Source organism: Diplodia corticola (assembly GCF_001883845.1).
Source record: "Diplodia corticola strain CBS 112549 chromosome Unknown scaffold107, whole genome shotgun sequence".
NCBI classification, from domain to species: domain Eukaryota; kingdom Fungi; phylum Ascomycota; class Dothideomycetes; order Botryosphaeriales; family Botryosphaeriaceae; genus Diplodia; species Diplodia corticola.
The window spans coordinates 1-27,649 of record NW_017971586.1 but is presented as its reverse complement, the minus strand read 5'-3'; the positions used below and the strand labels follow the sequence as shown (position 1 = coordinate 27,649).

Below are 27,649 nucleotides of genomic sequence, written 5' to 3'. Positions count from 1 at the left end.
GATAGGGACGATTTGAATGGATGACGATATGGAATGGAGGGTGAAGAAAATTGGAAAACATGCATCCGTCTTAATTAGTGCTTCTTCTTGTATAATACAGCATACCCAACACTACCCACACACCCGAACATGTTAATGAATGCCCCATGGGCTTTACTGCTATCGATGTTTTGTTGTTGTGTCATGTCTGGTGTGACGTCAAGCATACTGGCGGCATTCCTGGTGTCGGTTTCGGGGGGGATGAGTTCAATTCCTCGTGGCTGTGGTTACGCCGAAGTCTCGGTGCGGTTGTGGAGCTCGAGCTGTTTCTCCATAGCCGAGTCAGGTAGCGCGCGCTGATCCCCCCCATGCGAGCTCACAGCGGGCGTCCCGCACCACGACAACAACACCCCGCCACAGCTCCCAAGCGACCCCGAATTCCCAGCACCATGTCTTCCGCCGACCCTTTCGATAGCGCCCTGTCAGTCCCGCTTCTCGCTCCCCCGCTCTGGCCCCGCGTGGCCCGCAAACTGACACGCGCCGCGCCGACAGGGACCTCCTCCGCCGCCTGAACCCCAAGGACACGGCCACGAACGTCGACCGCCTCTGCCAGCTCGCTCCGTCGCTCACCGAAGACCTGCTCGAGTCGGTCGACGTGCCGCTCGCCGTGAAGCGCTGCCCCAAGACCAAGCGTGACTTCCTGTGCTGCGACTACAACCGCGATGGCGACAGCTGGCGGAGTCCGTGGAGCAACGAGTTCGAGCCCCCGCTGGAGGACGGCGAGGGCGTCTTCCCCAGCGAGCGCGTGAGGAAGATGGAGCTCAAGGCCAACGAAGCCTTTGACGTCTACCGGGAGCTGTGAGTCGTGCCCTGCACACGTGTGGCCGGCTCATTGGACGATTGCCGGCGGGCTGGACGGAAGGGGGGGCAATGGTCCAGCTGACATTGCGTGACATGCAGGTACTACGAAGGCGGCATCTCGAGCGTGTACCTGTGGGACATGGAGGACGGCTTCGCGGGTTGTGTGCTGCTGAAGAAGTGTACGTTTGCTCGCTGCATGGCGCGATACGCATTGGCTGCTTCGGGGCAATTGCTGACGAACGATGTGCAGCCGTCTCGCCATCCAGCAAGACCACGGGCGGGTGGGATAGCATACACGTCTTCGAGGCGCTTGACCGCGCTCGCACTGCCCATTACAAGCTCACCAGCACTGTCATCCTCAACCTCGGCACCGATGGCAACGATCTTGGATCGTTGGATCTCAGTGGAAACATGGTTCGCCAGGTGGAACAGGACATGCCTGTGGACGATGACACGTCGCACGTTGCGAACATTGGCAGGATGGTGGAGGACATGGAGCTGAAGATGCGCAACCTGCTGCGTAAGTCTAACATGCAGGACGATGTTTGAAATGACCTGTGCTGACTCCGTACAGAGGAGGTTTACTTTGGCAAAGCCAAGGACGTTGTCGGCGATCTCCGGAGTAAGTTTTCCATGCCAGCTAGCCGCAGCCGGGCATCAGCTCACACTTCTCTTTTAGGCATTGCTTCTTTGAGTGAAACGAACCGCGACAGGGCTACGCACAAGGAGATGATCAGCAGCATGGGCGGTGGACGGTAAAGGGATTTGGGTGCCCGAAGGGTCCACATTAAGGAGACGCTGGAAAAGCAAAGCGAAGAGGCAGAGCTCGATTGGCTGGGCCACTGCATAAAAACCATTACTTTTTGTGCGCCGGTCCAGACGGGCGAGAATTCATGCCCGACATGCAAGTGCATAAGCGCTGTCCTAGCACGGCCCTTTTCCATGAGACATGGGCCCACCGTTGTTCGAATCCAACGGCGTGCCAAGATCCAATTGCAGTTGATGAAGCCAACCGAAAAGCCGGCTGGTGGCAGGGGAGCCAGAGAGGGATGACTGTGATGGCTGTGATCACGTGAAGGCCGGAGCAAATGGCTGTAGCCGAAGCGGGAGGATCTCTGACAAATCCCTCCCGGCTCAGGCTTCGCTTCCAGCTCTTTTCTTCCCATTGTCTCGTAACGTTTGAGATGCCGCCAATGGCTGCTGCCACGTCGCATCGAAAGCAGCCCTGCAACGGGTGCAGGTCGCGGAAGAAAAGATGTGACGTACGTTCGGGCACTCCTTTCCTACGACTTTAGCCTATTGGTCCTCCTCTCCTTCATTTCATTTCATAGTTTCCCCTTTACTCCGAACCCTGCTGAGCCGCTTCAGCCCTGCGTTCCATGTTGACACCATTGATTCTCCACAGACCGCACGTCCCACTTGCTCCAACTGTCGCAAGTGGGGAATTCCATGTGACTACACAAATCGGCTTTACGCAGCGGAGCGAACGTTCGGCGTTGGTTCTGCTGACGAGTACACTGACCGGAACAGTTGGGCCGTTGAACCATCAACGAATGCCTTGGGTGCCAGCAACTTCCCTTTCCAGGACGCCGTTCACTTCCAGTGGCAATCAAAGCAAAGTTCAGCTCAACATGCTCTTACCGTACCAGACATGCTCTCAGGGTTGCTGGACACCAATGCACATATGGATGTGTCTTCTGAAGTCCCCTTGACGATACCGGATTCAGGAGGAGATGCAACAAACTCGGCAGGAGTGGATTTCGCGGCCCTTTTTGATTGTAGTACTGAAATACCGGATTTGAACCAAAATCAAGCTTTCGATGCGCCCATCTCCGGGTCAGGCAGTCTTACAGATGTGGCGATTCCCTCGCTTTGTTTAGAGAACGGGTTTCCATCCGAGTCATTGCTACTGGAACTGGTGGATATTTATTTTGCTCACCACCAAGTCTTCCTGCCTTTTCTTCACAAAAGTCAGTATCAACAAAGGGTCAAGCGGTTCCGACGCGAGAGCCCAGATCGCCAAGATGCTGCACTGCTGTATGCCGTGCTTGCCATAGCGGCCGCATCCCACCCGGATCCTACAGTTCGAGACCGTCGGCTTGAGTGGTTTGCTAAAGCCAAACAATTAAGCGGGAACACGGAGAAGAGATATGCGTCGCTGCAAGAAATCCAAGCAAGCCTTTGCATATGCCTACTTGCATGGACTACGGGCGATTATCCCCTTTGCTGGCTATCCATCGGAACAGCCTGGCGACAGGCAGTCACACTCGGCCTGAACCGTATCGATGGTGGGCAATGCAATCTTGTCCAGGAAGGCAGCCTGCCCAAGTGTGCGCTGGAAAAGGAAGAGCAGCGGCGAACAATATGGACGCTGTTTTTGATGGACCGCGGTATGGCATTTCCTTGCGGGTGGCCGCACGCCATCGATGACAGGCAGTTCATGGTGAATCTGCCAGTCGACGAAGACGTGTTTCAAAGCGCCGATGACAAGGTGGGCTGCAGTCATTCGCTGATAGAGTCGCATGCTAATCTTGGTTATAGACACCTGTGTTGAATAATAGTACGATGCCTTTCACCCGCAACCTGCGGAAATTGACCACGTCTACCCCAACCGAAGGTAGCTCAACAGTATACCAAACAATACTGAAAGCCTACATCCTTTTGGGCCGCATTACAGAACACGTGAACTCACTGGAGGCTTCATCCGATCCCGACGGGCATTTCCTCGAATTCCAGCAATTGGACACGGAGCTCAGTCGATTCAAACTAAGTCTTCCAAGATCCACCACAACATTGCGGTCCTCATCCGTCAGAGAAGCAACGCACATATTCTGGTTGAACGCCATTGTAGGCATTCTTGTGATATTGCTTCACCACAGGCCCGACACAGCCGCATCCAAGCCTCCGCAATCGTCATCGGCCGTCAACACCCCAGTCTCCGAAACACGCAACAGCATTGATGGGTTTGAGTACTGCGTTGCCGCTACCGAAAATCTATCCCGCATGATCCAAGACGCAACCAAAGTTTCAGTCGACGCTCTGATCAACCCGCACATCGGCTCGTCCCTCTACGGCTGCGGCAGGACGCTCGCCCTCCACTATGTCGCCGGTGGCGGAACGAAGAGCGAGGAGGAGATCAGGTCAGGCATCGACATGTACCTGCTGCTGTTCGACCGTGTGGCAGACGTCTATCCGACGCTGGGTACCAAGTTTAGGAATGGGATGAGGTATACCCTTGCTCAGGCTCCTCAGATCATACGCGAGATGAAAGCGGATGGCGCAAGGGGAATGCTGAGCAAATGTGGTGACTGGGCTGGAGCGACCCCGCAGGCCACGCTGCAAAATCTCACGGCGGCGTTTTCGCGGTGAACGCACCGCTCACATGGCACGCGACAGAGAGGATGGTTTGAGTTCAATCGGGTCCAGCGTTTGCAGCATCGGCGAAGCTCAGTTGACGCGTCTCCACAACTACATCCTTCCTCCCTGCCTGCCTACCTACCAAAACCCGTCGTAACCGTCCGCTCTCACCCAGTCCAAGAAAAAACCAAAAACCAAAATAAACCCCCCAGAACCCCCTAAACCAACAACGTCCCCCCATTCGACTCGACCACCGCCCCCGCCGCAAACCCATCCTTCATCAGATACACATACGCCTCAGCCGTGTCCTCGGGCCTCCCCACCCTCCCCACCGTCGACCTCTCCGCAAACCTCCGCCTCATCGCCTCCCTGCCGCCCCCCGGCGCCACCCCGTCCCACAGCGGCGTCTCCACCGCCCCGGGCTCCACGAGATTCACCCTTATCCCACACGGCGGCACCCCCGCCAGGTCCACCGCCAGCCCGCGCACCGCGCCCCGCAGCGCCGCGCCGTACGCCGCCGCCACCGTCCACCCGGGCGCCGGCCTCGTGGCGTTGACGCCGCCGGTGAGCGTGAGCGACGGGGAGTGGTAGCGCCACCCATCCCCATCCCCATCCCCATCCGCGGCGGGGGGCGACCGCCTGACATACGCAGGCAGCAGCTTCGCCAGCAGCAGCGGGCCGACGAAGCGCACCGTGCCGCCCGCGCGTATCGCGTCGACGGTCAGCGCCGCGGCCGGCGTCGTCAGCGCCGCCAGCGCCGCGGCGTCGCCCGCCGTGTACGCGACGTGGTCGATGCGGCCGGCGCCGTTGGTGGCGACGGTGGCGTCGAGGAGGGCGCGGAGGTTGGTTTCGATGTCGTTGTCGTCGTCACCGTTGCCGAGGAGGTCGCAGGTGTGGCCGCTGATGCGTTGATGGGATCCATCGGATATGCCCGCGCGGAGGGTGGACAGCGCGGCGGAGAGTTTGGCGGGGTTGGAGCCGGCGATGGTGACGTGTTGGGCGGATTGGGCGAGGGCTTCGGCGGCGACGGCGAGGCCGATGCCGCTGGTGCCGCCGATGACGAGGACGGTTTGGGTGGAGAGCTTGGGGGCTTGACGTGGGGAAGGCATGGTGTGTTGGTGTTGTTTTTCTTTTCTTTTCTTTTCTTTTTTTGATGGGTGGTTGCGGTTGTGGTTGCGTGGAAGGTTGCGTGGAAGGTTGCGGGGAGGAAGTTGTGGGTTTTGGTGGACTTGGGCTTGGGCTTGGGCGTGTGCTTGCTCGAGCTTGACTGGAAGTGTGGTCTTGGAAGTGTAGAGCTAGCTCTGTTTGTGACTGCTGCTTTTTTCTCCTCTCTTCTAGATGAAAAAAGGCTTCGAGCGGTCTTATACTCACCACCACCACCACCCCGCAGGCTTACCACCCGCCGACATTGATCCTCCGACTCACGCTTGTCGGCGACAGCCCCCCATGGAAACCGCAGCATAGTCGTACGTACTATTGGTCCAGGTCCAAAAGAAAGGAAGAACGGGACGACGGTACCGCTTTCCTCGTCGTTGTTGTCGGCGACGCTAAACCAGAATAGGCAATTTGGCGGGCCGCTCGTGCATGAAATGGTCGTGTTTTACCTAGCGCCGCCGCCTGCCGTCCGCCGCCGCCGTTAGTAACCACAAACAACTGCGGAGCAATTCGCTATTATTGGGCAAGAGATCTGGTTCGGGACAGTACCTAGTCCAGCCGACGGGGGCTTGGTTGCTTACTCCCCGTCCGGAGTTTAGCGGGGATAGGACTTTAGAATGCGGGCGGCCGCCGCGGCGCTGTGGGGTTGGGTTCCGAGTGGACTCGGAAGGGAGGAAGCTCTTCTCGGAACGGATTAGTTGTGAATGTGTTCGTATGGATCAATGATCATTGGGGTGCTTGAGCGGTGAGTGGCTGCTGAGGACATGGGATTGCTCGGAATCCAAAGATCATTATTATGGAACAGTTGATACGTCGCTTGTCCGGTTTGTGAAAAGGGAAAAAGGTTGTTAGAACATAGAATTAAGCATTGTGCTCAAGTCAGTCGAATAGATGTCTGTTATTGTTTCCGCTTTGCTCAGGCTTCGAAATGGATAAGGAACATTGTGACCACTTGAGATATTGATCAGATTCCATGGCACCGATTTCCAGCGGGCACGTTTGCACATGCATTACAGCAACACAAGGAGCGGGGAAAGAGAAAAGGGCCAGGATTAAAAACAGTCAACGATACATTGACTCACAACAATCAATATCTACTCAGATACAAATACTCATCTCACTCGTCCTATCTTCTTGTCTTTCGTTTTTCTTTTTTTATTATTTCCTTTTCCGTAACGGTCCTTTTCAGATCTGGAACTTCTCCAGATACTTCCTCGCGAGTTCGACGCCCTCATCCAACTTTTCGGGGCTGGTGCCCTGACCGATGGAGGTCTTGCCCTTGCCGCCAGCCTTACCACCGACGGCTCCCGACACGGAAGTAGACCACTCGGCAGCAGAAGCGCCCTGTGCCTCGAAGTGCTGCATTGACAGTCAGCAACCAAAACATTTCAAGTATAGAGTCTCAGGGGGGTAAAGGGAGGAAGCAAAAGAAAAAACTTACATCACCCAGGTAACAACCGTGCGCGACCTTGCCGTCCTGAACGTCACCCGCGATCAGGTAGACCGTCTTATCCTTCTGCTTGCTGCTGACGTGCTTGATGGCCTCGCCGATGGCGCCCTTGGTGTACTGCGCGTCGTACTCGAGCCTCTGCACCAGGAACTTGGCGTCCTTGTTCTGCGCAAAGTAGTCGGTGATGGCGTCGACGACCTTCTTGCTGACGGCCTTGCTCTGCTTCTTCTGCTCGGCCACGATCGCCTTGGTCACCTTGTCGAAGCGCTCGCGGAACTTGGCCTTGTCGAGCAGCGCGATCGAGAGCTCGTTCAGCTCGACCTGCGTCTTCTTGTGCAGCGCGTCCTTCTCCGCCCCGAACGGCATCTTCTCGAGGCGCTCCAGCTCCTTGGAGAAGTCGGCCGCGACGCGCTGGACGTCGTACGCGCCCTGGCCGGTGACGGCGATGATGCGACGGATGCCCTTGGCGATGCCGTTCTCCTCGATGACGACGAGCTCCTTGATCTCGCCCGTGCTGGCCACGTGGGTGCCGCCGCAGAACTCGATGCTGAGCTTCTCCCACTTCTCGTTCTCGGGGTCTGCCATGATCTCCTTGAGTGTGGCACCAATCGAGACGACGCGGACGGGGTCGGGGTACTTCTCGCCGAAGACGGCGCGGACACCGCGGATCTTGTGCGCATCGGCAACAGCGATAGGCTCGATGTACACGGTACGGTTGTCGCGAATGTAGCCGTTGGAGATGGTCTCGATCTTTTGGATCTCGGCATCGGTGACGCCCTTCTTCCAAGAAAAGTCGAAACGCAGCTTCTCGGGCGCGACAAGAGAACCCTTCTGATCAATGTCCGAACCAAGAACCTCGCGGAGGGCGTAGTTCAGCACGTGTGTGCCGGTGTGGTTGTTGCGAATCGGGTTGCGGCGCAGCTCATCATACTCGCAGATGACCTCGTCTTCGAGCGAAAGAGCGCCATAGCTGAGAAAGCCGGTGTGGAGAACGTAGCCGTTTGAGACCTGGACGTTCTGCACATCGAAGGCAGCCTCGTTGGCACCCTCAATCAGTATCTTGCCAGTGTCATACTCCTGACCACCTTGCTCGGCGTAGAAGTTTGTCTTGTCCAAGACCAGACCGATCTGCTCGCCCTCGCCAGCCTCGCTCGTGCTCTTGATGAATTTCTTCTCCGGATGGAAGATGGCCTTGATCTTGGCGGTAATGTTGTCCTTGGCGAATTTGAACGAGTCGTCCGTCGGAGCAATCTTCAACTCCTGAAGATGGCCGAGAGCGTGCACATCCAGCTTGACCACGTTGGCACCAGCCTTCTTCGCACCCTTGCTGGCCTCCTTTGCGATGGCCTGCGCCTCTCTGACCTCAGCATCGTCAATGGTGAGACCCCTCTCCTCAGCCATGATGAGAGTCAGATCCTCAGGGAAACCGTAGGTATCGTACAACCTCCACACATCTTTTCCGGAGATTTTCTTGCTTCCACTCTGCTCGACCTGCTTGGCGTATTTGTCGAACATGACCTCGCCACGGTCCAAGCTCTTCGCAAACGCCTGCTCCTCCTCGTCCAGAATCTCCTTGACATCCTGCTCCCTCTTCTTGATTTCGGGGAACATGCCGCCGACCTGCTCCACGAGCTTCGGCACGATCCTGGAGAAGAAGTTGCCGATGTCGGTGTGCAGGTACTTGCGGGCATAGCGGGCACCTCGCCTCAGGACACGGCGAACGACGTAGCCACGGCCAACGGCGTCGGGAATGGCGCCGTCAGAGATGGCGAAGGTAAGCAGACGAACGTGATCAGCAACGACGCGGTAAGCAGTGTCGATCCCATCAGGGTCCTCGTCGCCGAACTTGCCCCGGTACTCCCTCACACCGGTGATCTCTTGGATGGTCTTGAACAGCGGGGTGAAGACGTCGGTGTCGTAATTGGACGGCTTGTCCTGCAGGATGGAAACGAGACGCTCAAAGCCCATACCGGTGTCGACGTGCTTGTTGGGCAGCGACCTCAGCGACCTGTCAGGCTCGCGGTTGTACTGGATGAAGACGTTGTTCCAGATCTCAAGGACATTGGGGTCGTCCATGTTGACGAGGTCCCTGGCGTTGCGGCCGCCGCCTATCCTGTCGTAGTGGATCTCACTGCAAGGGCCGCAAGGGCCTTGGTCGCCCATCTCCCAGAAGTTGTCTTTGGCATTGCCCTTCAGGATGTGGTCATCGGCAACGCCCACGTCCTTCCAGTATTGCCGCGCCTCCTCGTCGGCCTCGAGACCCAGGCTCTTGTCGCCTTCGAAGTAGGTGACGTACAGACGGTCGGGGTCCAGGCCGTAGACCTTGGTCAGCAGCTCCCAGGAGTATGTGATTGCCTCCTTCTTGAAGTAGTCGCCGAAGCTCCAGTTGCCCAACATCTCGAAGAAGGTGTGGTGATAGCTGTCCTTGCCGACATCGTCCAGATCGTTGTGCTTGCCACCAGCGCGAATGCACTTCTGCGAGTTGACGGCACGCTTCAGCGTAGCAAAGTCCGAGTTGGGATCAACGGTACCCAAGAAGATGGACTTGTACTGGTTCATGCCGGCATTGGTGAAGAGCAGAGTAGGGTCGGACAGCGGCACGACCGAGGACGAGGGCACGAAGGTGTGGCCATTCTTCTTGAAGTAGTCCAGGAAGGTGTCGCGCACGCGCTGGGCAGACCACTCGGGCTGCTGGTCGACGATCGAAGCCATCGTGCAGCGGGGTTGAAGCGAGGGATGCGCTGCGGGGCACGGCGGTGATCGAACGGAGGGGCTTGGTCTCGCGGAGGCGCGAGCGATCGATGCGGAGCGGAGAGCGGGCACTCGGCCTCGGGGCGGATTGGCGGCCGGGTGGAGGTTGCGAGCGGTGCGGTGGTGGATGCTGGGGATTTGTAGAAGCTTCTGCGCGTGGGACACAAGCGGCGACAAATATCGCCCTTGCCCGCCGTGACTCACGAGGCCGCTATCTCTACCAAACACGGACCCCGCACGGAGTCGCAGCATTCGCCCTGTCTTCCCCGAAAGCGGCTCTGCGCGACAATTGCGATGAGCGAGGAGCGCAAGCTGACGGACACCGATCTGTTGAATGCACGTGCGTTGAGCTTCGAGAGCGAGAGTGCGAGGTGATGGAATGGCCACCCACGCGGAGGTAATGTCCACGGCCACAGAGCCGCACCGCGGCCTCAAGCGCGCAGCCGCCGAGTCCCTGGAATCCGAGCAGCGCCTGTCCAAGCGCTTCAACCTTCTCAACATCGGTATGCCGCCCCTTCGCCCGCCTTGCGCCGTCCGGCGCCCGCTGACCCGCTGCTCCAGACAGCTCCGGCAAGCTCTACATCCCCGTCTCCGCATCGTCGTCCCACGCCGACTCCGAACCGCCTCTCGATCCAAGCGCCTCCCGCGCCACCGCTACCAGATCCCGGGATGACGATTGGATGCAGCTCGAAGACACCAAGGACAAGGTCTACATCTACGATCTCGACCAAGAGTTGGCCGAGCTTGAATCCGACGAGGAGAACCCCATATTCCTCGCCGACATTGAGAAGCATCTCACCAAGATACCCAAGCACGTCTTGGTGAGCAATGGTAGAGAGCTCGAGCGCACCGCCGAAAACCAGCTTGTGCTCTACAGCGTCCCTGCCTCGTTGTCTGTTCCTGAAGACAAGGACAGCGTGAGGAAGGCCATCATTGAAGCGCGACTCAGAGTGGAGCAGAAATCCGCATCGCTGCGTGCATCGAACGATCATACAAAGCATATCTTGCAGCATGCTGGCAGGCATGGCTCTGCAGCTGAGGACGCCGATGCCGACGCCGACGCCGACGCCGATGCCATGTCCACGGATGCAAACGGCTCGGTTGACGACATGGAAGTCGAGCCGATGGAGATCGAATGAGGCAGATGAAGGGCATCCCCGTATTAATTTCTCTATGATACGTAGAACTACACGCTTATGCAATTCCAAAGTAAATCAACTAACATTTCGTGCAACTTTGCTTGGTATCGATATGACTGTAGCACGTGTACAGTGTATTGTGTCAAACGCCGCTGATACGCTCATCCAGTGAGCGGTGCAGCTCCCTACTTCCCTCACAGAATCAAATTATCCAGTGCATTATAGCTTGACGGAAACTATTACTTTGGTCATGAATGTCTAAAGGCGAAAAGGGTTCGAGCTCCCCGTGTGGTGCGCCTGCGCGGGAGCGGTGGGTTCGTCGATGAGAACACCAGTCTGCTGAGGGCCTTGCGGGACCTGAGAGGTAGAAGGTGGCGGTCCTGGTGGTGGTGCATACTGCGGCGACGGAGGACCGTAGTGTTGTTGCGGGTCAGCCTTGGTGGCTCCAGGGGGAGGCTGGTAGGTAGGCGGCATGTCCTGGCTGTACAGCGGTGGAGGCTCCGGGTAACCCTGCATTGGGAAGCCGTTCTGGCCAGGGGCGTAGTATTGCGGGCGCTGGCCGTGATACTGGTAGTAGACTACGCCTTGCAGCTGCGGTTCATAGCGAGCACGCTGGTATCTCGGGACGAGCCACTGCGCCATGTCAGATGTGGCCTTCACAACACGAGGATTCCGAGCGGGGTTTGTATACCTTGTGGTAGGCTAAGGGCGGGAGCCCCTTCTTCATCCGCCGCTGGGCGTGGATGTAGCCGCCAATGAACCACACCAAGAAGATGAACAGGGAGGTCCCGAAGAGGACATACTTGATGATTATGCCAGTCTATTGGCCAATTTATTAGTCAGGCCATGCGACTGCCAACCACGCAGCATACCTGAGAGAACCAGAAAGAGTCGTAAACGTAATCATCGTCATCGCTCGTGAAAGCCGGGTCGCCGGCCGGTTCTTGGCGGGGCAGGAGCATTGTTGAGGCGTGGGAGGCGTGCGTTCGGTGATGGCGGCTTGAGTATTTTGGTATTTTGGTATTTTGGTGTAGTGAGGAAAGAGCAAGAAAAGAAGGACAAGGGATTGAAGAGGGCGTGCAAAGGTGTGGTTGTACACGCAATGTGGCTACGAAGCAGCTTGAAGTTGGGCGTGGAACGCAGGGAGTTTCAGTAACTGTCTGGGGCGGGGAGAGGAAGTGTCGGATGTTAAGGCGTTTGGGATCCGGCAGTGGCGCGGCGGGCGCGCGCGAAAGAGGCGACAAGACCGATGGACAGCGAGTGAGTAGCGAGTAGACAAGAGGAAAGAGAGGCAGAAGCGAGAGACTGGCATAGGAAATGAGGATAATCTATTGAGGGGCGGGAGCCAAGGGCGAGGCAGGTTGCGACAGGCTGGCGGCTGGCGGCTGGCGGCCGGCGGCTGGGCGGGACTGATTCGCCTGTGGCTGTGTGGCTGAGCAAGATGCAGGGAAGGCGCGCACGACTGGGGCGCGTTGCACGTGCCCGCCCGTGCGCCTGCCGGTTGTCGAATCGATGCCTGCGATAGTCTCATAGCTCCGGCAAGCTGACCAGCCCACCGTACCTATCGTCACCGCCGTCTGCCCCAGAGTCGCAAAGCTCACCCTCGCACCAGGCTTGCAGCCCTGTCCCCGCCTCCGCGCTCCCGCCGTGCGTCTCTCCCCACGCCGCAACCAACGCGCCCACTCCACGATAGGCACCAGCATCGGTTGCGCGCTCTCCGACTGCCCGCATTACCGCCGACTGCTGCTTCCCACCGCGCCTCCACAGCCATTGGATACTGCCCACCACACACAGCCGTTGGCGGAGCTATGAGCAGCGAAAGGCGACCCAGATGAGCTCCGCAGACGGAGACAGCGATGTCAGCGGTGGCAGCCAGGATGTCAATACCGCTGACGGAGCCGCGGCCAGCCTGCGCAATGATCCTGCGCCTGATCTGGCGCGTGCCGATTCGGAGCTCAGACATATTATCGAGGAAGAGCAGAGAGATCTGCGCGCAGATTCTGGGGCTGCCACCAACGGGACCAACGGAACAAATTTCCATGGCTATGGAAAGGTCAAGGAACAGCACACGCAGGAGGACTTGGATCCCGCGAGCCCTTCGCCATCGTTACCCAACCGGAACGCTTCTTTCAGCGCAATGAGCCCAGAGGGTTCCATCTCAGCACCTGATGATACCCCCTCCGTCCAGGTGCGCTGCTCCTTATTATCTCTTAAGCTCCTCTGCTGACATCATTAGGGCTCCGCACTTTCTTCGCCCGGAAGTAGTGTTCCTCAATCGTTCGCGTCATTCGGTAGAGGTCAGCGGCCGCCATCGCTGCAGCCTTTCGAACGTCGATTCTCTGCTAGGACACCAGTCTCACCGCGCGATTCGCCGAGAGCACTTTCGCCCGCCTTCCTTGGGTCTAACTCGAGGCAGTCGTCGCTCTCGAGCCAGCTCTTTCAGAATCAGGATGGAGCAGACACACCACAACCGCCATGGGAAGTTGTGCGGTGGACAAGACTGAAAAGGATATCCGGTCAGGCTTTCTCAGAGCTTGGCAAACGGAATTTTGGCCGACCAACATGTCTGGCCGTTGCCGCTTCTATCATCATTGGGACTTCAAAAGGGCTGATCTTAGTTTTCGACTACCACCAGACGCTGAAGTCCATAATTGGTCCAGGTACAAAAGGTAGGGCATCTCCAATCACATGCGGAATGCCAAGGATATTGACAGACTATAGCAATCGAATCTGGCGCGGTCACTGCTCTTGCGATATCGGCCGATCACACGACAGTTGCCGGTGGTCATTCGTCTGGAAACATTTTCACATGGGAAATCGCCAGATCTGCGAAGCCATTCCTCCACATTCCACCCATCGACAAACGGCAAGCTGAAAACCGGTCATCGGATGGCCATCTCACCGATGTGTCTGTCCTTCATCTAGGCTTTCTGGGAACTCGCCATACTGCGCTTGTGTCGGCAGATGAAGGTGGCATGGCATTCTCTCATCTCGCAACACGAGGCTTGGGGGCTGTCGGTCGGACAGTGAAGACCACCCGAATTCTAGGAAGATACCCACCTTCTGCGGGCGCTATAGACCAGCCGCGGAAGTCCAGTTCTGTTCTTGCATTTTCGCCGTTGCCTTTGGGGAACGTGGAGCAACCGACCGACCCACTCGGCCTCACCGCGCTACTGACACCCTACTTACTTGTAATCGTTTCCACCACACCTATTGCCGAGACGCAACACAAAATGTCACGACCAAAGGAGATAGTTCCCCACAGCACTTTGAGTGGTTGCTTGGCGTGGTTTCCCGCTGTAAAACTCAAGAGTTCCGGGGAGGACGGCCCGCAAGCTGTCTCAAAGACGAAACTCGTGTACTGCTGGTCAAATGTGCTCACAGTCCTGGACGTGGAAGTTGCAGACCGGCGGGAGAAAGAACAACGACCTTCTCTTCGCTTCAGACCTCGTAGCAGATGGAGGGCTGAGGAAGCAATCGTTGCCGTACAGTGGATCAGCCGATCCGTCCTCGGCGTGCTCACAATCAGCCAACGTCTCATAATCCTGGAAGATAGCTCTCTTAGGATGACGGACTCATTTGACCTGATCCAGAAGCACATCTTCCATCAGGATCTGTTCTCGCGCCAGCTCCATTCTGTAGTGGAGCAGTTGGACGAGCAGGACGACTCCATGCACGGTGTTGTCGCAGATGCTTTCTACATGAGCTTTCGGGCCTACAAAGGCAGATTGTTCCTTCTGGGTTTCAATGACGTCTCGATTGGAACTCTCTCGAACTGGGCAGATCGACTTGTTGCACTCGTGGAAGAAGGAGACTACATAGCTGCCATCGAGCTGGCAACCTCCTACTACAACGGAGATGCTGACAAACTTACCGTAGGGTTGCCCAGTGATGATGCTACTAGACACGGTTTAGTCCAGGAGAAACTACTGGAAATGATCTCCGCCTCCCTGAAGTATACCTTCTCCAGGAAAGAATCCTCGGGTGATGAAACATCCCGTTCTCAGCTATTCGAGTTAGCGTCAGCAAGCTTTTCGGCATGCCTGAGCATGAAGGAGATGGACTTCCTATTCGAGGACGTGTACGAGGCATTCCAGAACGCATCGTCAGAGAACGTGTTTTTCGAGGTTCTGGAGCCATACATCGTCGAGGACGAGATTACGTCCGTGCCACCGGACGTTCTGAAGGACATGATAACACAATACGCGTCACAGACCCGTACCGACAGGCTTGAGGAAATGATCTGCCATTTGGACACAGCCACAGTAGACATCAACCAGGTCACGATCCTCTGCAGGCAGTACAGTCTGTATGATGCACTGATCTATGTGTGGACCCGATCCATACGTGATTACATCACCCCGCTCATCGACCTGCTCACCTTGGTCAAAGTTGTTTTGTCGGGTGGTGAGCCTTCCGGGCCGGCAGAAGAGCAAATCCTCGCCTCCGCAATGAAGATTTTTCCATACCTTGCGTATACCCTCACCGGGCGCATTTATCCCGGTGGCAGTGTTTTGCCGGACGAGGATGCCGATAGCGCCAAAGATGCGATATATTCCTACATTTTCTCTGGAAAACCCATGGAGTGGCCCAAAGGCAGCGGCGACGTCTTCCAACCATTTGAAGATAAGGAATCGGCCGAATCATTTCCTTATTTGAGAGCAATTCTCAAATTCGACACACCAAGCTTCATGAGCATGCTCAATGAGGCATTCGAGGACTCCTACTTGAACGGAGGGCAGTCACCAAATGGAACGGTAAATGGCGTGTCGGCCTCCGATCGATCTTCCGGGAGAAGACCAACGCGCCAATACATCTTGAACATCCTACTTGGAGTCATGTCGGAGGGCCAGTTCGAGTCCGAGGATACTACCTATCTATACATATTTGTGGCTCGCAATCTCCCGAAGTTCCCACAGTACATCATTCTCCCTGGAAGCGCGCTTCACAAGTTGCTTGAGGGTCTCTGCGATTACCCGTCCGATGCTGTAGCGGACGACTGCCAGCTTAGTGTCGAGTACTTGCTTTCCGTCTACCACCCAACAGACATCCAGTCGCTTGTTCCACTTTTCGAGAAGGCCGGGTTCTATCGGGTACTCAAATCGGTTTACAGCGGTGCGAAAGAATACGCGCGTCTTGTCCAGACATATCTCAACGACGCCGACGATCGTGCGGCGGTGTTCGAGTGCATCAGGGACTGCTTGAGACCAAGCAAGGGGCTCAACAAACGACAAGTCGGCGAGGTTCATGCCGTCATCCTCGCTCATGCAACGGTCCTTGCAGACATCGATGCCGCTCTGACAGCGCGGACGTTGAAAAACTCAGCACCCGTGCTCCTGGAGCCTGCTCTCGATACCCTGGAAGCAGACCATTACGTCCAGTTCCTGTTCCTCAGAGCGCTTTTGGAGCCAGAAGGCCAGGTCACGAATGCCAAGCAGCCTCTTCCGGCAGAAATTTCAGCAGCTCGTTTCATCGAGCAATATGTGCAGCTTATGTGTAGGTATGATCCCACGCACGTTGCCGACTATGTTGGTCTTCTCAACTCGGGGGATTTGCGGCTCGAAAAAGTTCTCCCAGCCATGGAGAGCAGCGGCGTGGTCGATGCGGCTGTCGTGCTCATGGCCCAGGATGGATTGATCCGGGAAGCCATGGACAGACTGGTGAAACATCTTGGCACACTGGAGACTGCCCTGGTCGGCCTGCTCGATGCCGCCAGCGAAAGTCCCGACGAGTCGAACACGGAAGAAGCTGCTGCAGATCTTCTGGAGGCAGTGCACAAATACACCAAGATTGGCACGTGGCTATGCCAAGGCCAAACACGCAACAAGAGGAGACCAGCGGACCCAAGGAAGAGGGCTGTAAACGGGGACGTGGGCACTGAGAAGGACCTGGACCCGGACGAACTCCTCTGGCTCGACTTGATCGACATCACCGTGGCGATGACCAAGCAAGCCTCGACATCCATCGCGCAACTCAACGCCAAAAGCCAATCAGGTGCTGCGGCCATCGACACGGAGAAGATCACCGACAGCCTCCGCACCAACGTCCAACATACATTCAGCGCCCTCCTCACCTGCATGGCCGCCAGAGACACCGCCAAACCCAGCATCAGCACCAACCAAGCGCTCACCACCGCCGCCGCCGCCGCTCAGCAAAAACGCCAACTCACGACCACCAAATCAACAAAACCAACCACGCCGGCCACCGCACCCGCCACCGCCACCGCCGCCGGCCAACCCTCCCCCTCCTTCCTCCGCATCCTCCGCGCCTTCCTCACCCGCGCCGCCCTCTCCTCCCCCTCCCTCTCCGACCTCCGCGCCGTCCTCGCCTCCGTCTTCGCCGCCTACACGTTCGAAGAGGCCCTCACCCAGCTCGCCAACCGCTTCCTCGAGCGCGACGTCTTCTCCGCGCTCGAGCGGGCGCACGCGCGCCGCACGCGCGGCTGGCGGCCCAGGGGCAACGCGTGCGAGGGGTGCAAGCGCAGGGTTTGGGGCCCCGGCGCGGGGAGCGCGGTTTGGGACGCGTGGGAGAGGGGGAGGGTGCGGGCGGAGAGGGAGAGGAGGGGACGGTGGGCGGTTAGGGGGGATAGTGTGGAGGCGGGGAGGGCGAGGAGGGGGAAGGGGAAGGCGGAGGTGGAGGGGGGGGAGGAGGAGGATGGTGGTGATCTGGGGGGTGAGGGGAGTGATGATGATGAGGATGATGAGGGGGAGGGAGGTGGGGGTGAGGGTGCTGCTGGTGATGGGAAGAATGGGAACGGTGGCGGTGGTACGGTGGGGCCGTTGGTCGTGTTTGCTTGCAGGCATCTGTGGCATCGGTCCTGCTTGTTGAAGGACAAGAAGAAGAGACAGAAGCAGAAGAGGAACGCCGCCGCCGCCGCCGCTGCTGCGGCTGCGGCTGCGGCTGCTAAGCGCGCCGCTGGGTCTGCGTCTGGCGAGGTGGTGGACGACGAGGTGGATGAGGAAGGTGAGGGTGCGAGAGAGTTTAGGTGTCCGCTGTGCCGCGAGGAGAGGGATGCGGCGGCGGCGGCTGCTGCTGCTGCTGCGCTGGTGGTGTAGTTTTTAGTTTTAGTTTTAGTCTTCTTTTTTTGTCTTTGTTCTCGCGCGATGATGATGCAAGTGGATTGGCGGGTAATTGGTAGATGTTTGTTCTTTTCTTTGCGCTGGGGAAAAAGGTGATGATGGATGATGAGTAAAGAGTGTCGATGTTTTTTTCCTTCTTTTTTTCTTTGATCGAAGGGATTTATGCGTCCAACCATCCAGCCACCCAGCCATCCATCCATCCATCAGTAATACACGCGATTCAGAGAGTGTGGGAAGGGAAGAGAGGGCTCGGTTAGTAGGTCATGTCCTGATGATGACGAGATGTGTGCATGTTGTGAAGTATGAGTTAGTATGAGCATGTAGCCGTTGTGAAAATCTTCTTTGTTCTCCTTCCTGGCTTGAGGTCGTGCGCCGTGAGTTGTGATTTGTGCTCCATTTTTTTTTCGCTCCTTCCTGGTTCTTGGCCTTTCGTGTGGTTTCTGTTCATGTGCTTGTTGGTTGGTGGTCTTTGGGGCATCTTGCTTTTTGTGATAGGCTATTCGGTTTTGTTTTGTTTTTTGCTGGAGGGTGCGGCGTGTAGATCCAGGGCTACCTTCCGCATAACGAATGAATGTGTTGGCAAAGTATCGAGGAGAACCTTGATTTGAGTCTACGAGGTTGGGTCACTTAGTGTGGTTGAACTACCCAGGCGTATACAACACCGTCTACACAATACCCTTGACCTTCCATGAATCAATGGGGTGTTGCCGTTTCCAGCATGTCTTTCATTTGACCAAAAAGATGGCTCACAGCCCCACCACGATTTCGAGAAGAGGCACTCGCATCACCGCAATGTTGGTTTCTGTGCCGCAGTTCCGAGGCCCTTTAGGAATGTGACCGAATCGGGTCGGGTGCTTTGCTTACATGCTTTTCCGTGTTGAATATGGAGTCTCCTCACCTTTTACTAATCTTTGACTGCGGGTTTTCCCCCTTGGCCGTGCAGACCTCACCCCCTCCCCAGCCTCACCATTGTCACGGGGCGTCGCAGGTGCGGGCGGACTCGCGGTGTGATCGACAGCGCCTTCGCTGATGATCGGCGGGCGTACCACCGTTGCAAGGGATCCTGCACGCAATTTGATGCAAAAGGCTGCCACTTGCATTTCGGGATCGAGGATCCTGACGGATGATGCTTAAAATCGGTTGTTGATCTTTTGTGCTTTCTCGCTGGCGATTGGTTCTCTGGAGCGGGCTTTCCGCTTGGAACCCATGCTAGCTCGATCCAACGTTCAACCACGTGGCGGAAGGAATGACGGCGTCCTTGGCGCCTACCAACGTCTCTCGTGATGTTGGTTGTCACTTGCTGGATTGAATTTAGCCTGGAGTTGCTCTTGGCGGAGACGCACCCCAGATTGTGGAAGGATTCGGGATGGGGCAATCGTCGCGGAGGAGGTTGGTAAGTCATCTTTATCCAGCGGTGCGGCGGGTATAAGATAACAGGTACAGCGCTCACTCTGACCGTGGTCTTGCTGTTCTTGCCCTGGACTGTCATCGCGTGCGACGTGGAAGTGATGGTTTCCATTCTGTGCCCAGATGGAGACCTTTCACTTCCCCTACTCGGCCTTTCACGTGAGTCTATACGGATCATGAATACTTACCTTCTATTCAGTCATCCAACTTGTCATTGCTAGCAATGCTAGCAATGTTGTCTTCACTCGACTCTCATCAGTTCCGAATATTTCCCTCGGCCGAGGGGGGCCGCAGCACTTTCTTGCTTTCAAAATCATATTTCCTTCTTCCACTGGTGTATGGCCTCAAAGAATCTCGTCGGTGAGCGGGCTCCGATTCTCGCGCTCCCTATGGCTGTTCGCTCTCCCCACATTTCCTTCACCGTCCCCGGAAGATGAGTCCCGCACTTCCCTCAATAGGTTCGGTCAGGCCATCTCTCCTATACTTCCGAACGGAGGGAGAGGGACAGCCAGGATCGCAATGGTTTGTCCAGGTCTCGCCCGAACGTTTTCCCCCCGACGTCTTTGCAACACAGGACGGACGATGGGCATGTTACATGCTGGCCACCGACGACACCACCACGATGCAACCTCACGATGCGAAAAGAAAAAAAGCGCGCTAGCCAAGCGAAGCATGACATAAAAGATCATCAGGCGGGACTTGGCGAGAAGTGGGAAACAAAAAAGAGCAAGGGTTTCGCGAGGAAATATGGCCGGGACCCGCCGTTGGGGTAACTTGGTCGGTGACCATCACGCGGCGATCTCATCACCGGCTCTGGCACCGCAAAGGCAGTTGCCGAGGAGAACTGGCGAGAAGAATGGTTTTGCGGATCGTGGGGGAGGTCCCGGCGGCTCCGTTGCCTGACCGGGCAGCGAGCTGGGGACCTGACTGAGAGCCCAGCGCCCGAGCCCGCGATATTCCCGACCACGTGGGTGGTCTTGCCTCCCTTTTCCCCCTGGTGGTGGCGCCAGCCGCACCGCCGTTGCCGCTCTGCCGTCGGCTCTTTCCAAGGAAGGGGGAGGGAAAAGGGCGTGGTGGCTGCCAAGTTTTCAGGCGGGGAGCGGGCACGTGGAGAGCGGAGGGCGGCATCATCCTTTGACCATCACCTCACGGAACCGTGCCGGCAGATGGCCGGGACTTCAGCAAGCCACGCGACGTCAGGCGCTGGGCACCAGCGGCACCAGCGACTCTTCGTCTGCGGCAGGGCTCCTGGTGGTCCTCGCTCGCGCCATCTTGACCCGACGGCCTCCGCCGCTGATGTCTTGTGCCTGCCAGCCCCCTGCCACGGCTGCCGCGATCGGTTCGAATTCAGTCGTGCGGGAAGTGGGCGAGAGATGCAGGCCGGGAGAAGCAACCCCAGAGCCGCCAGCGGGCAGGGCAGCCTCATGGCATGTCATCAGCACCGGCAGATTTGGGGCTGCACGCGACCACGGCGGTGGCGCACCTGGCGCGGGTGGGGCGCGCTCGGTCTGGCACTCTGGGAAAACATCGGAGCTCGGGGTGTGGGATAGCGGGGTGCAGCATCGAAAAGTGCCGTGATGAAAGTGGAGAAAGACTGGGGAGAGGGTGAGAGGCTCCGGGCCTCCAGCGGAGAGAGAGCTCGGCCCGACTTCGCACCATCTCCGGCCGGTTCTCCACGCTGCACGCTGCTCGAGTGATGCTGCCATGCCATGTCGCGCGCTTACCTATCCGCGCTGACGCTCTGGCGCGCGCCTTAGCGAAACAACACCTCGCAGGCGCAGGATCGTGTCTGGAGCGCAGCGTACGGCTTCGTGTGGCGCGCGCGACATGGCATGGCAGCATCACTCGAGCAGCTCACCACCAGGCGCCAATGTATGCCGGTTTGGCGGTAGATCTGCGGCACACGGGGCTCCACACCAAGCCTTGCTCTCCGCAGCCTTGCCCGAACAAGCTCCTCCGCCATCCGCACGGTCCGCAGCCAGGCATCCCCGGGTTGAGTCCTCTCCAGAACCAGCATGACGACAATCACAGTGCATCGCAACAACCGCGTGTCATGGCACCAGCTCCGTGCCCGCCTCGTCCGCGTCGTCCGCTCCATCGCCTTTAAAGAGCCCGCACGCCGCCCTCCAGATGAAGCTCCAAGGCACGCCTCCACGACAACCCGCATCAAGCAACAATGGCGCCTCTCACAAACTTGGCCGCTCTCCTCCTCGGCGCCGTAGCCGGCGCCGAGGCTGCCCAGGACTGGGACTCCTCGCTGTTCACCACGAGCCCTCCCGTCTACCCCTCGCCCAACATGACCGGCATCGACTCTGCCCAGCTGACCGGCTGGGCCGGCGCCCTGGAGAAGGCCGAGGCCTTTCTCGGCAACCTGACCCTCGAGGAGAAGGTCGTTCTGCTCACTGGTGCTCCCGGTCCCTGCGTTGGGTATGTCTTTCTCTTCTCTCGTCCGCTGAACTGCCAGCTGACACCTGCACAGAAACATCGCACCCATTCCTCGCGTCGGCTTCAAGGGCCTCTGTCTGCAGGATGGTCCTCTCGCCATCCGCCAGGCCACCTACGCCAGCGCCTTCCCCGCCGGCCTGAGTGCTGCCGCCTCTTGGGACAGGACCCTCATCAACGAGCGCGGCAGGCTCCTTGGTGAAGAGTTCCGTGGCAAGGGCTCCCAGATCTTCCTTGGCCCCGTCGCCGGTCCTCTTGGCCGCAGCGCCATGGCCGGCCGCAACTGGGAGGGCTTCTCGCCTGACCCCTACCTCACCGGCGTTGCCATGGAGGAGACCATTCTCGGCGTGCAGAGCACTGGTGTCCAGGCTACCGCCAAGCACTGGATCGTGAACGAGCAGGAGACGCAGCGCAACCCTGTCGACGAGTTCGATCCCGAGCACGTCCCCAACGAGCAGGAGCAGATGTCCGTCTCGTCCAACGTCGACGACCGCACCATCCACGAGCTCTATGTCTGGCCCTTCGCCAACGCCGTCCGCGCTGGTGTCGCCAGTATCATGTGCAGCTACCAGCGCATCAACGGCTCCTACGCTTGCCAGAACTCCAAGACGCTGAACGGCATCTTGAAGACCGAGCTCGGCTTCCAGGGCTACGTCATGTCTGACTGGATGGGCACCCACAGCGGTGTCGCCTCCGTCGAGTCGGGTCTTGATATGACCATGCCCGGTGCCTGGAACTGGCAGCCTCTCCTCGAGGGCGTTCCGTCTTGGTTCGGCGGCAACCTCACCAAGGCTGTCCAGAACGGCAGCATTCCCGAGACCCGCGTGGACGACATGGTCAAGCGTGTCCTCACTCCCTACTACCTCCTCGGTCAGGACGAGGGCTTCCCCGGTGTTGACCCTTCCAGCGGCGCCTACCCCGCCGTCAACGACTGGCAGCCCGAAAGCAACTGGTACGATGACTGGAGCGCCGCAGGTGCTCTCAACAACGAGACCTCGGTCGATGTCCGCGGCAACCACAGCGTGCACATTCGCAAGCTCGGTGCTGCCGGCTCCGTCTTGTTGAAGAACACCGGCTCCCTTCCCCTCAAGAGCCCCAAGAACGTCGCCGTCCTCGGCAATGCTGCCGCCGACCTCACCAACAGCTTGTACCCCCACGCCAACGACTACGAGTACGGCTGCCTGCCCGTCGGTGGCGGCTCCGGCACCGCCCGCTTCACTTCCGTCGTCAGCCCTCTCGAGGCCATCAAGGCCCGCGTCGAGTCCGAGGACGGCATCGTCCAGTACGTCCTGAACAACACGGCCCTCATCACCCCCGGCACCTTGCCCTCCAACCTCTACCCCGCTCCGGACGTCTGCCTCGTCTTCCTCAAGACCTGGGCCTCCGAGGGCGAAGACCGCACCGACCTGCACGTCAACTGGGACGGCGACGAGGTCGTCACCCAGGTCGCGGCCAACTGCAGCAACACCGTCGTCATCACCACCTCGGGCGGCCTCACGCTGATGCCGTGGGCCGACAACGAGAACGTCACCGCCATCATCGCCGCCCACTTCCCCGGCGACCAGATCGGCAACAGCATCGTCGACGTGCTCTACGGCGACGTCAACCCCTCGGGCAAGCTGCCCTACACCATCGCGTTCGAGGAGTCCGACTACGACTTCGCCAACATCACCACCTCGGTCGCCGACGCCGTCGACACCAACGCCTGGCAGTCCGACTTCACCGAGCGCCTCCTCATCGACTACCGCCACTTCGACTACTACAACATCAGCGTCCAGTACGAATTCGGCTTCGGCCTCTCCTACACCACCTTCAACCTCTCCTCCCTCTCCATCACCCCCGCCTCTGACAACGCTTCCGTCGCCGGCGCCCCCGCCACCACCGCCGCCGCCACCCCCGGCGGCAACCCCGCCCTCTGGGACACCCTCTACACCGTCACCGCCACCGTCGCCAACACGGGCGCCCTCGCCGGCGCCGCCGTCCCCCAGCTGTACGTCGAGCTGCCCGCCGCCACCGCCGGCGAGGGCACCCCCGTCAAGCAGCTGCGCGGCTTCGACAAGGTCGAGCTCGCGGCGGGGGAGAGCAAAGAGGTGTCGTTCGCGCTGATGCGCCGCGACGTGTCGGTTTGGGACGTCGTGTTGCAGGAGTGGAGCGTGCCCGAGGGCGAGTTTGGGGTCGTGGTTGGGTTTAGCAGTCGGGATTTGGTGCTGAGGGGGAGCTTTACGGTTTGAGTGAGAGAGGGTGGTGGTGGTGATGGTAATGATGGGGAGTTGAGATGGGTGTGGTGGCAAGCGACTGGTGGTGGTGGGAGTGGTGTGAGTAAGAGTAGTGTAGCCTAGTGTTTGATATGCCCTGTAATGATAATGGAAATGTGTATTATTATATCATCAACAGATCTTCCTGTCGACCACTTAGATTGAAGCGATGCGATTCTGTGATCATGCTCGAGTTTTTTTTTCTTTCTTCTTTTCCGCATTACCATGCCTTGTGGGGAAATCCTCGATTGTATTTTGGCAGTAAGTGGTCGAAACATGGTAGCGGATCGTATAGATTTTTCATTGTCCACCAAAACGAGTAAACTCCAAGCTTTAAAGAATTCTCCCCCCTTCGGATGCCGCAACTCCAAATCTTGAATCACGACCACGTCACCTCAGAGAGCCGCCCGGGCCCCATCTCCCACAGCATGCCAAAAACTCCGCCAACCAGCCATAGCAACGTCGATCGATGTCGCGGAGTGGATTAACGAGCGCATGCGCGTGCCCAACCCAACGCTCAGCCGGAGGAAGAAGATTCGCGCCGGAACACGACGTCGCCATGGCGCTAATGGGACGACCAGAAGTAGCCAGGGGTGAACTCGGGCGCCTCGGGGTTCAGATTGGACCGAGAGCGTTTGTGAGTGGTGGTGATAGTACCAGTAGTACTAGTAGTAGCAGTAGGCTTAGAAGGGGTGGTGGTGGTGGAGGAGGAGTTGCTGGAGTCGGCGGGGGTGTCGGTCTGCGCCTGTGAGAGAAAGAAAGAGGGGAGCATATCAGCTATTGCCTTTTCTTGTTTTCGTTTTTTTTTTTGGTTTCTCAACACAAGGAATCAATTACTCTTGCTTGCTTACTTGCTGTTCCTGCTGGTCCTGCTGGCTCTGTTGGTCCTGCTTCTGTTCCTCTTGCTTGCTGGCGGCGTGCTGCTCGAGCGCCAGCTGAGCTTGGTCGCAGGCTTCCTGCGCCCGGTCGTACTTGGCCATCATCTGAGCCTTGGCTTCCATGATCTTGTCGCACTTCTGGCGCTCGATCTCGATGGCTTTCTCGTAGTCCTCGACCGATGCGTCGGGAGGGAGGCTAGGCGTCGGGAGGGGAGGCTATGGTAAAGAGGGATGGGATCAGTTGGATGGATGGATGGATGGATGTGTATATACTAGCGGGAGGGAAAGCGGTTGCGCTGAAGTGAAGCAAGAAGAGGGAGGGAGGGAGAAAACGCAGTAGAGATCAAGAAGTGAAATCAGGACTGGAACGTATGTGAAGGCGGGCTCCTTACCGAAGGAGGAGCAGAAGCGGCGTCGATAGGAGCGGGCATGTTTGCAAGTCGAGGGTGTTGAGAGCTCAAGAAGGGTTTGAAGAACTTCAGCGTTTGTGCTTGATGGTATTCCTTGCGATGCTCCGAGCTGTGGAGGTTGAAGAAGAAGGAACGGAAGATATGGGGCAGTGGGGGCTTATATAAAGGACTGTTGGCAAAGGTCCACGGCGCGTGCCATGGTTGTTGCACTCGCTGATTGCGGCAAGTGGGTGGCGCTTTGATTGGTGGGAAAGTGGAAGGAGCGTCTCTGGGAGGATGGCGCACGTGGATGCCTAACACGGCTGCGGTCCCGTCAAACGATGAGACCCTGAGTTGGACCCTGAGCACCAGCTCACACTGAAAATTTGCCAGATCACCAGGCTTCATCTTCATGGTTGTTATATTGCTAGCGCACCCCGATGCTGTTCCAACACCAACCATCCAAAGTGCAACCATGAAGGTCAAGTTCTCTCGCGCAAAATACAGGATCGGCAAAGCGCGTGCCCAATACATGGTAACACTCTGAATCTACCGACACGTCATTTAGGCTCCCACTGAATCAGAACAGAGAAGACGTAGCCGGCCCAACGAGTTGCTCCCGCCTCACATCGCCAGGCAGAAGAAAAGCAAGTTGGCAAGCAATCTCAAGTCATCTGCCAGTCATTTTGTTGGGCCTATCCTCGAAAAGGAAGCCTCCAACCAACATGCTCCGGTAGCCTCCGCTTTGCCTGGCATTAAAGGCGATTTAACGGACATCATATTGTCTCTCAAAGCACAGCAGATCAAAATGGGAAATCGGTTCATGGTGAGTGACTATCTTGATCATCAGTATTTCCGAAATTAATCTCTCCCATACAGGGCGTGAAAAGCAGAGTCGTCAGCCAGGCCGCAAAAATAAGGGACCAAACCATGGTTCTGAAAAAACTCTGCAACCGTGTCATCTACCAAGAAAACAAACTTGATGATCTGGCCCAAACCACATCCGTCCGCAAAGACGTCTTGGAGCAGCTTCTTGCTAGAAGCTTCACAGATTCCAGGCCCTCTGATCAAGTCTTTCCCTTACCGCCTTTGCGGACCCATGTACAGCCCTATGATGAACGTACCCATAAAGGCTACAAACGGGTCAGCGAGTGGCTCGACAACTTCGAAGCCCGCCCTGAGATGATCCCCCACAGTGGAAGAGCCGAATCGCTGGAAAGCCCTTCCAGAGGCTCCGAGAGCTCGTCGGTCCGCTCTGCTAGTGTTAGCTCAAAATCTCCATCCGTGGCTAGCTCTACCTTGACCTCAATGGTTAGCGATGGGCCCATTTGGAGGCCTCCCACCCCCGATCCCAATGCTGTTCCCGACCCGGCCAACGACATCATGTCTCTCTTTCAACAACATCAACAAGAGCAGCATCAGAAAAACGAATCTCCTCGCCCACATGATCTCTCCGGGCAAACTCACTCCGACTCCCAGACACAGGCCCTGCGAGCGCCTTCCCCTGCTAATTTGCAAAACCACACTTCAGTCCAGCCCGCTCCGGTGGCGCAACAATGGACACAGCGGCAGCCCGCTGTCTCGCCGCCTCAGCAGAGCTTTCACCCCGCGCAAGTTGGTCACTTGCAATCTCAGAACCTATACCCTGGAGCTTCATTCACATCAATCATCGCTCCAGGACCCTTGCCACCTCCTCAACAGCCCAACCAGTCAAGCTCATCCACCCAGCTTCTGCTCCGCTCCGCGAATCATCATCACGTGTCAGACACATTCCCGCCCCAGGCCCCACAGGAGCAGATGGCTTCTAGTTCCCACCAGCACTTCCCCAACCCGCAGCAATACCGTCTCCCTTACCCACGGTCGGACTTGGGCGCATACCCTCAACCACCACCACCACTCTACGCCCCGGCTCATCCGCACCACCACCATCAGCAACATCGGCAAAACCGAGCCAACCAGACCCACCCCTCATCCTCCTCGCCCTCCTCCCACAGAACGACCCGCGGCGCCATCACGTACCCGCCACCCTCTCTCGCCTTTCCCGACCTGCCCGACGATCTCGCCGGCCAGCTCGAAGACAACCTCGCCGGCCGCGCCGAGATCATGCAGCCCATGCAACTTTCGCCGCACGACTACTACCGCTACAGCAAATATGGCGACGATGACGCGTTTTTGAGCTCCGCGCCCGGACCATCGTCCATCGAGCCGCCGCCGCCGCCGCCGGATCCGTATCCGTGTACGTATCCGTTGCTATTGCCAAGTGCGTTTGATCGGCAGGTAGTCGAGGAGGCGGAGACGGGGGCGGAGACTGGGGCGGGGGCGGAGCTGGAGCTTGAGCCGGAGCTGGACTCATTCATCGTCGGGGCGGGCGTTGGATGCGGATTTGGATGTGGATGCTGCTGCGGTGGAGATGGGGAGATGGATGGAGGGAGGGGAGAGAGAGGGAAGGGGGATTGGCTGATCAGTGGCTGAGAGGAAGCGAGGGTGGATGGGTTGATGGTGGAAGG

General features: G+C 57.9%; 9 protein-coding genes across 9 annotated transcripts; 5 read left to right on the top strand and 4 right to left on the bottom strand.

Moving 5' to 3' along the window:
- Positions 1-428: 428 nt before the first annotated feature.
- On the top strand, positions 429-4,209 carry BKCO1_1070009 (f-actin capping protein beta subunit; the record flags this gene model as incomplete). Its single annotated transcript, XM_020270233.1, has 8 exons — positions 429-460; positions 532-837; positions 940-1,019; positions 1,091-1,360; positions 1,415-1,462; positions 1,520-1,595; positions 2,209-3,331; positions 3,382-4,209. 8 exons carry the CDS (start codon positions 429-431, stop codon positions 4,207-4,209), a joined length of 2,763 nt encoding a protein of 920 aa, XP_020125114.1.
- A 206-nt stretch (positions 4,210-4,415) lies between these two features.
- Positions 4,416-5,306, bottom strand: BKCO1_1070008 (short-chain dehydrogenase; the record flags this gene model as incomplete). Its single annotated transcript, XM_020270232.1, has 1 exon — positions 4,416-5,306. The coding sequence occupies one exon, from the start codon at positions 5,304-5,306 to the stop codon at positions 4,416-4,418; it is 891 nt and encodes a 296-aa protein (XP_020125115.1).
- A 1,231-nt stretch (positions 5,307-6,537) lies between these two features.
- Positions 6,538-9,514, bottom strand: BKCO1_1070007 (alanyl-trna synthetase; the record flags this gene model as incomplete). The annotated part of the gene is made up of 2 exons (XM_020270231.1): positions 6,538-6,711; positions 6,794-9,514. 2 exons carry the CDS (start codon positions 9,512-9,514, stop codon positions 6,538-6,540), a joined length of 2,895 nt encoding a protein of 964 aa, XP_020125118.1.
- A 439-nt stretch (positions 9,515-9,953) lies between these two features.
- BKCO1_1070006 (uncharacterized protein) lies at positions 9,954-10,692 on the top strand (the record flags this gene model as incomplete). The annotated part of the gene is made up of 2 exons (XM_020270230.1): positions 9,954-10,056; positions 10,115-10,692. The coding sequence occupies 2 exons, from the start codon at positions 9,954-9,956 to the stop codon at positions 10,690-10,692; spliced, it is 681 nt and encodes a 226-aa protein (XP_020125119.1).
- Positions 10,693-10,950: 258 nt separating this feature from the next.
- On the bottom strand, positions 10,951-11,654 carry BKCO1_1070005 (ubiquitin-protein ligase sel1; the record flags this gene model as incomplete). The annotated part of the gene is made up of 3 exons (XM_020270229.1): positions 10,951-11,325; positions 11,384-11,512; positions 11,565-11,654. 3 exons carry the CDS (start codon positions 11,652-11,654, stop codon positions 10,951-10,953), a joined length of 594 nt encoding a protein of 197 aa, XP_020125116.1.
- An 869-nt stretch (positions 11,655-12,523) lies between these two features.
- BKCO1_1070004 (vacuolar assembly sorting protein vps8) lies at positions 12,524-17,747 on the top strand (the record flags this gene model as incomplete). Its single annotated transcript, XM_020270228.1, has 3 exons — positions 12,524-12,880; positions 12,929-13,361; positions 13,414-17,747. The coding sequence occupies 3 exons, from the start codon at positions 12,524-12,526 to the stop codon at positions 17,745-17,747; spliced, it is 5,124 nt and encodes a 1,707-aa protein (XP_020125117.1).
- Positions 17,748-21,354: 3,607 nt separating this feature from the next.
- Positions 21,355-23,851, top strand: BKCO1_1070003 (beta-glucosidase g; the record flags this gene model as incomplete). The annotated part of the gene is made up of 2 exons (XM_020270227.1): positions 21,355-21,605; positions 21,658-23,851. The coding sequence occupies 2 exons, from the start codon at positions 21,355-21,357 to the stop codon at positions 23,849-23,851; spliced, it is 2,445 nt and encodes an 814-aa protein (XP_020125121.1).
- A 589-nt stretch (positions 23,852-24,440) lies between these two features.
- Positions 24,441-25,184, bottom strand: BKCO1_1070002 (uncharacterized protein; the record flags this gene model as incomplete). Its single annotated transcript, XM_020270226.1, has 3 exons — positions 24,441-24,620; positions 24,727-24,969; positions 25,146-25,184. 3 exons carry the CDS (start codon positions 25,182-25,184, stop codon positions 24,441-24,443), a joined length of 462 nt encoding a protein of 153 aa, XP_020125122.1.
- A 433-nt stretch (positions 25,185-25,617) lies between these two features.
- Positions 25,618-27,614, top strand: BKCO1_1070001 (uncharacterized protein; the record flags this gene model as incomplete). Its single annotated transcript, XM_020270220.1, has 3 exons — positions 25,618-25,677; positions 25,732-25,968; positions 26,022-27,614. 3 exons carry the CDS (start codon positions 25,618-25,620, stop codon positions 27,612-27,614), a joined length of 1,890 nt encoding a protein of 629 aa, XP_020125120.1.
- Between the last annotated feature and the right edge of the window lie 35 nt (positions 27,615-27,649).